Genomic DNA, 8,188 nt, shown 5'->3' with positions numbered 1-8,188 from the left:
GTGACTCTCGAGCTGTTCTCCCATTTTTGGTGAGTAAAGTGATAACTGAACTTGAATCACTTTGTATAATGCAGCGTCTCCAACCCCCATTCCAAGTAGCTTGCAGACCCTTGAAAACACCTCATAATTCAACCACAAAAGCTGGACATTGGCCAATATGATACGTCAAACCATGTAACCAACCACCAGAATCATCTCTTAAAAGAGCCCCACAAGCAGCCCATCCATCATTACTTATAGCCGCCCCATGGATATTTATTTTTATCCAACCAAACTCCGGAGGGTCCTATCTGACAGAAATGAATCGCAAAGATTTCCTAGATATCATACTATGATGATTCTCCCAAGCAACAGAGAACTCCTTTACTTTCGATTCAATAAAATGAGTTTTGTATGCAAAGTAATTCAATTCCTTTCCCTGTACAATTTCCTTTCTCCACCACCAAGCATTCCAAATAGTAACAATAAAAAGCAGAGACCAAGGAGTATTAAACTGTACTTGGGAGTCATTCTTCAAGTTCCCCAGAAGCCAAAAGTTGAGATTTGCAGAGAAAAAATCATCTTCCTCATCTTGCCAAAGCAACTCCAGCCAAAGCTTTTTGATATTACTACAATCTCTAGCCATATGCAAAAGAGTCTCATCTTCTAAGCTACACAAAGGGCAGGTAGGAGGAGCCATATTTATTTTAGCCAACAGGTTCCTAGTTGGAAGTGTATGATGAGTCATCTTCCACACACACAGGCTGATCTGATTAGGAACTTTCATCTTCCAAATTATAGACCATATTTTATTGTCTTGAGTACCTTCCTCTATATGGTTCATTAAAGCATTATATATATTCTTGAATGTAACCCCACTAGTACCCGGCAACTTCCGTGCAATTCTATCAGCACCATTTGATTCATGAGGAGGAGTATGACTTCTAATAATTTGGATAATTTCCTGTGCGAGGAAATCGGATAATTTTCCACAATCCCATTCTCCATCACCTGTGACATACTCCACAGCCTTCCTGCCAATTTCAGCCTGGGGGATAGGAATAATAGCTTTGTCGGCTAAATTACACTCACCATTCACCCACTTATCTGTCCAAAAAGCTATTGATGTTCCATCCCCAACATCCCAAATCAGTCTTGGTTGAAGTTTGTTCCAGACAGCACAAATAGTCTTCCAAAGATGTGAATTTCCATTCTTATAACTGATCCCATCATAAACAATCTCAACATGAATATATTTAGCTTTTAGCACTTTAAAAAGGCCAAATCAATTTTCCAATAAAAGTTTCATCCGTAACAGATAGATTCCTAAGTCCTAACCCACCTGCACTTTTTGGCTTGGTTATAACATCCCAGCCAATGAGGTGCATGTGTTTTACCCTACTTGAATCATTCCAGAAAAGGACATCATCATCTGTTCCATCTCATTACAAATATTCTTAGGGAGCATAGTGCTTTGCATATGATAATACGGTATTGTACCTAAAACAGATTGAGCAAGGATCATTCTTCCAGCTTGAGACAGGCGTTGAACCTGCCAACTATTCAATCTTTCCTTCATCTTTTCAACAATTCCAGCAAACAGATTTTTATTTACTTTATCATGGTTTATCATTGCTCCCAAATACCTTCCCACTTTAAAAACTGTTTTAAACCCACTCACTTCTGTAATTCTTTTTGCAATGTCATCGGGAGTATTTTTAGAAAAATAAACACTTGTTTTTTGCTGGCTAACCTTTTCTCCTGATATTTCACCGAATAAGTTTAGACATCTAAGAAGAACATGGATCTGCTGCTCACTTGCCTCTAAGAACAACATCGGATCATCTGCAAATAGCAAATGCGATATTTTTGGACCACATTTACCTACTCTAATCGGATTCCACATTCCACCATTGGCAGCCGTATCAATAATATGAGAAAGTTTCTCCATAGCTAGGACAAACAATTAAGGAGACAATGGATCCCTTTGTCTTATACCTCTACTTGGCTGAAATTCCTCTGTCAAGCTACCATTCCAAATTACACTGATCTTTGGACTAGAAACAACTGCCATAATTATATTAATAAGATGACCAGTTATCTTAATCTCCTTCAGGCCTAAACGAATAAAATTCCAATTTAGACGGTCATATGCCTTTTCAAGATCAACTTTAATCGCCATAAAAAACTCCCCCCCCCCTCATTTTCCTCATGCAGTGAACAAGCTCTTGAACAATAATAATATTGTCCTGAATATGTGTATGAGGAACAAAGCTTGTTTGAGTTGGAGACACCTCTTTAGTCATAATTGGTTTTAGCCGATTAACAATGATCTTGCTAATAATTTTGTAGACCACCGGGCAAAGAGGTATCGGATGAAACTAAGTAATCAGGGAAGGGTTCTGGACTTTAGGAATAAGAACCAGAAGAGTGAAATTAATATAAGCCAACATATCATGATAATTCCAATTTGCAAAGTAATTATCGGTTATTCAGAATTTATTATAGGTAATTAAATCATTATTAATGAAAAAAATATTTAAAAAATTTATCCTTTTAAAGGATATAAAATCATATCATTTTAGGAGAGAGAAATACATAAATTAATATTTTTTTATTTAAAATTTAAATTAAGAAAAATCACTCACATTCTCTTCCATAATTTTTATTGTTTGTATTTTTCTCTCCCTTAAAATGACATAATTCTATATGGTTTAAAAGGATAAATATCAAACCCTTAACTAATATACTTAACATTGCGTATGTCTGGTTAAAAATGCACATATCTAGTACATGTCAAATAATAAGTTGAATGGCTAAATGGTGAAATCGTTAACCATGACTATCCAAGAATTTTTCCTTTCCAATTGAAATATAAAACCAACCATATGTTCAAGAATCACTATCCTAGAGCATAGATGGCTGTATATGTAAAAGAGAAAAATTAAATTTACAAATTCTTACAAACTACACTAAGTATGACCGATCATACTTCAATCAAGAGTGTATGACTGATCATACTTCAATCAAAAGTGTATGACCGGTCATACTTAATGTAATTTGTAAAAAAAATTGGTAAACGGATCCTTCCTCTATAGATAATATTTAAAAGCCCACTCAAAGGTAACATGAACACACATGAGATGAAAGAAATTTTAAAATCAAATTATCTCGTATTAAGTTTTAATTTTAAAATGAAATTAACTCAGATAATTTTGAGCTTATAGACCATCTTGTTTTGGGCTAGAGTAAATTTAACTGCATTAAGTCCGGTTAAAATTATCAATTTCAAATTTTAAAGCCAAACCCATTGTCGAGTTATTCGGGTTGGGCTATTGGGCACAAACATGTTTTCTTACTGCGTGTGTTTATAAGATTTCATTATTAATTTTAAATTTTTTTATTAGAAAATAAAACCAAAAAACTTAGGGATATGGATAATTGGATGTTTAAATTTAGGGAAGTATGTCTCATTTGTACTATGCAACATATAAAAATGAGTGATACTTACTTTTTTTTTCTTTTATGGGATCTTATTTTTTTTTTTTGAGTTACAATTTTTTAGTTGTTGCATGAAACATGAAAAAACATATTTTCCCTAAATTTATACTTACATTAAAAAAAAATTGTTTTTTAGATATAATTTATTTATTAAAATATATTTTATCGGAAAGGGACCTTTTTCTAACAACCAAAAAGGAAAGGCACATTTACGGAGTTGTATTATTTTTCTTCAGAAAAGCTGATATAATTATCGTAATTTTTTTATACATTTTTTACTTAAAAAATATTGTTTTACTTTTAAAAAGAACACAAGTAAACAAACCTTAATAGGCCGAATTTCTAAAGGGAGAAAGGATAAACCATTTATTAAAACCAAAAAAGAGAAAACAACGTCGTGTTTTCTCTTAAGTGACTTTACTTCTCATACATACACCACAACGGTTAAAGAAACATAACTAGTGACGATAGGTTCAGAGTCTCCATATCTTATTCAAGAAAACAGGCTATGGAGCTTTAACTAGTGTACGTAGTACATTGGATCAGGCAATGTAGTACATTGGATTAGGCAGCTTAAAGTTTCTATCTCCTTTGTGTTTTCCCAGGAGATCGCTCCACTGGTCTCCTGAATTTCCAATGATTCTGTATCCTTCTTCCACCAGCTTCTTCCTCTGTTCTGCTTTGTATGCACGTTTTGTTGGATATGTACCATCCCTGCGTCCAAAAATTGTATGTGTTTATATTATGAAACCTTTTTTATTTGAACCTTCAAAACATGATGCCTAGCTCTTGTTATGTTATTCATGGGCTTAAAGTATGATCTGTACATAAATAATCTTATAAGGATAAAAAAGTTTTTTTTTTAAAAAATTATTACCTAACAATTAACTTTTCCCATGTATAGTATCCAACTTTCTTCAAGTTCTCGGCTGTTATTTTCTCATGACGCGCTGATCTTTCAGTTAAGAACACAATCTTGACACCAAGTGACAACAGTTTATTGTACAGCTTAATAGTCTCCGGCAGTGCTGGTGCTATGCCGAGTTCGAGCCATTCATCAAACGCCGTATGGTTGAATACTTCCGCCCTACCAACAAAAAATAAATAAATAAATAAAGTTAATTTCTTTTCATAAAATACATTATGAATAATGAACAACATTGTATAAGGTCCATAATACAGAGAGAGAGAGAGAGACAAGCATATTATGCACAATAATAAGTGTATAAATAGCATTGTTAGATTTCAAATATTGAAAAACATTGCTAACCCGCTTGAGACTACATACCAAAAATAGTTGAACATAGATGATAAATAAGTATGCATATACCAAAAAGTGAAAAACAAGTATGCATATATATATATATATGAAAAGAAAAGAGCATATATATACATACCCAAATCCGTGATCAGCATAATAGGGAAGATTGGAGAGTGTGGTCTCATCTACGTCAAAAATCCAAATGTCATTTGGAGTGATTTCGAGGTCCCTAGCATAAAAATAACCTTCACGGTTAACAGTTTTGGAATCTGATCTATATTGGTCACTTAGCATGTATTTTCCTACATCTGCTTCACATTCCAGTGGGATAGTTTTCCAGTCAATGAAGTTGTGTGCTTCCACACCAACCCTAAAACTTGCGCACGATACTTCAGGAGCGTAGTGTTCACCTAAAGCAGTTTTCAATCGGAGAGGGAAAATTCGGAAGTTTGCAGCATGGCAAGTTGCTAAAATTGCAGCGAGGAAGAAAATAAGTAGCTTCATTCTCATCACTAGATTGATTCACTACTGCTTCTAGCTAGCAAAAGATACTCTTGCAGCGGGGTTTGCTTCCTTAAATAGACGCCCAACGAAATTAATTTTGCACTTTTTTTTTTTTAAATTAATATAGGATCGAAATAAACTATAAACTATAAACATGGACCGAAACGAACGGTTGAGATAAAGGGTCAAACTTCTTAATGTTATATTAACATCAGAATACCCCATCTCTTTAAATTAAATTTAAAATGAATTTAATGATATTGTGTATATTTTACGTTTTTACTTACAAGCATACTGTCAAAATATTATTAGAAAAAAATATTTTTTCGTTTCTTAACAAAAAAAATTACAAGGTTCAATTTAATCTTTAAAAAAAAAAAAAATCGACTCGTGATTTTTTTAAAATTCAAAATAATTCTATGTTATTATTTTTAAGGAACTAACGTGAGTCTTCTTTCAATTTTAGAGAAATTACATTTTTGACTAATTGAACTATTTTTAATTTTAAAAAGATCATAAGTCAATTTGCTTTTTCTTCTAAGGAATTAAATTGGGTTCTATAATTTTATTTGAGGATTCAAAAAATACTTTACTCATAATATCATTTTGTATTAATTAAATATTTCGAGTTTGAATCAAAAAATAGAGAAAATAATTTTGAGAGAATCGATTTAGATCACTTTGTGTAAAGAATCATTTCAACCCAAAATCTTAAAGTGTTAAATGAGGACTTTTTAATGACTTATATATCCTTGATGTTGCTGAAAATTTAATACCATATAAAGAATTATTTAAATCTAAAATCTTAAGATATTAGATAAAAGACTTTTTAAAGACTTATATTATTCTGTAACACATATATAAAATAATGATATTGTCTAAACATGTAATATCTCTTGAAAAAGAAACGTGAAACTTGTGGACGTAAGAGGTTGGTGCGTGAGCTGTCGCATCGTACAAATTAAATTATATTCGTGGCCCTTCAAAAGTAAAAGCTTAAAAGTATGGGGTTAGTTTTGAAATTTCACTTAAAAAGAGAGTATTGTAGAAAAAATTACAAATTGAGGACTGAGGGTAGAGAATATAGCAAAAGGGTGACCCACGTTAAGTACTGGTAGCTCATTTGTATGGTTTATATTACTTTTATATTATACGAGAGTAATGTCATTTGCTACTGATCCATTAATTTTTGTGTTTTTTTTTAATAATTAGTAGGGTTCATCATATAATTATATCTACGACATGATATAATATATTTTCTATTACATAAATGTAATATAACTTTATATTTATTGACTTTTTAAAGTTTTATATATAGGATCTTTTTCTCTCGATGATGATGATGTTCAAACTACATTTTATCTCGTTGATGTTGTTAATTTTTCGCCTATCAAATCTTGATTTTGATCGATTATTCTACATGCATGCTCTGAATTTGAAAGACATACACGATTAATCTGAATATAATCATATACTAAGCAAATAGAATGCACTTTCGTAATAATGAAAATGTCATTTAGGTAATTAAGAACTAGCATATCTCAGAGAATCCGATGCAATCAAAATATCTTGACAAGTGTCAGAAAAGAATTGGTCACCAGAATACGGCACAAATGTCGACCACGTTTCCAATTGATTCTCTATCTATTTTCCTCGTAAACATTTCTCTGAGCAAATTTGAATGAAAACGTGGCGTGGACAAAAAAGAAAACACCACGGTAACAGAAGAAGAGCGGACCCAAATCCAAGGCTACGCATATATGTTGTAGATATGCAGTGTGGCCTCATCTACAATACATTAATGAGCCATTTGTATTTTTTTTTAATATTTAATCGATTCCTTATTTCTCATTACTTTCTAACTAATTTGATTTGAAAAGAATCTCATAATTAAAATTTTAAATTCCTCCCAAAAATAATATCGAAAAGAATCGAACACATAATGTTACCCCTATTTAAATAATAACCCATAAATCAGAAACATAAATTGAAATAAATAAAGGGAAAAGTATTTGTAATTTTAAATGACATGATACTCTGTCCTTTTAAGAGAGAGACAAACACAGAAAAAAAATTATTTACATTTTAAATGAAAAAAAACCACCCACTTTCTCTCTCCTATGATTTCGATTTTTCTGTGTTTATCTCTCTCCTAAAATGACATAACTTATGTCATTTAAAATGATAAACACCAATCCCATAAATAAAAAATGTTTTTTTATATTATTACCAACACATTTTTTTTGGTGGATACAATATTTATTATATTTATAAAGTAAAATATATTATCAAGATTAAATATATATTAATTATTAAATATTTTTTTGTTAATTAGATATTCTCTAATCTCTCGATGGTAATAAATTGAATAAAGTAATTGTGGGTCCTTAACAAAAATTATGGTTACGAGACTCATTTTAATCACTTAGAAAAGAAGTTGATTTGTGGTCTTCTGAAATTCAAAATAGATTCAGTTAATCGAAATTGTAGTCTTTATAAAATTCAAAGAAGATCGAAATTACTCTTTTAAAATGATTAATACGAGTCTATTTTGAATTTTAAAGGATCACAGATCAAATTTTTTTTAAATGATTAAATTTAGTTCCATAATATTTGTTGAATATTCAAAATATACCTTTTCCAAAATAAATAAATATACATTTCTCCAAAATTAAATTATATTATTAAATATATATGATAGGATCATTTGACACCAGTGTCAAATTTGAAATTTGACACCACATCTGAGAGCCGTTAGATCAAAAAAGATCAACGACTCTGATTTGTAAGCATGTGACACCATTGATCTTTTTTAATCTAACGGCTCTCAGATGAGAAATTTGACACCGGTGTCAAAGGACATTATTGAGTGCTTGTCCTTTTAAATGACACAACTTGCCTCATTTCACTTTCACAAAGAAATGAGACCCGCATTTTTTTTTG

General features: G+C 31.3%; 1 protein-coding gene across 1 annotated transcript; it reads right to left on the bottom strand.

Moving 5' to 3' along the window:
* Positions 1 to 3,821: 3,821 nt before the first annotated feature.
* LOC133296811 (stem 28 kDa glycoprotein-like) lies at positions 3,822 to 5,272 on the bottom strand. The gene is made up of 3 exons (XM_061495868.1): positions 4,878 to 5,272; positions 4,358 to 4,567; positions 3,822 to 4,194 (listed from the first exon to the last, which is right to left on the bottom strand). The coding sequence occupies exons 1-3, from the start codon at positions 5,249 to 5,251 to the stop codon at positions 4,023 to 4,025; spliced, it is 756 nt and encodes a 251-aa protein (XP_061351852.1). The 5' UTR covers positions 5,252 to 5,272; the 3' UTR covers positions 3,822 to 4,022.
* Positions 5,273 to 8,188: the final 2,916 nt, after the last annotated feature.

This window comes from Gastrolobium bilobum, unplaced genomic scaffold (assembly GCF_033153095.1).
Source record: "Gastrolobium bilobum isolate Gb01-03AN ecotype WA unplaced genomic scaffold, APGP_CSIRO_Gbil_v1 utg112701, whole genome shotgun sequence".
In the NCBI taxonomy this organism is placed as follows: domain Eukaryota; kingdom Viridiplantae; phylum Streptophyta; class Magnoliopsida; order Fabales; family Fabaceae; genus Gastrolobium; species Gastrolobium bilobum.
This window is presented reverse-complemented; position numbering and strand designations above follow the sequence as displayed.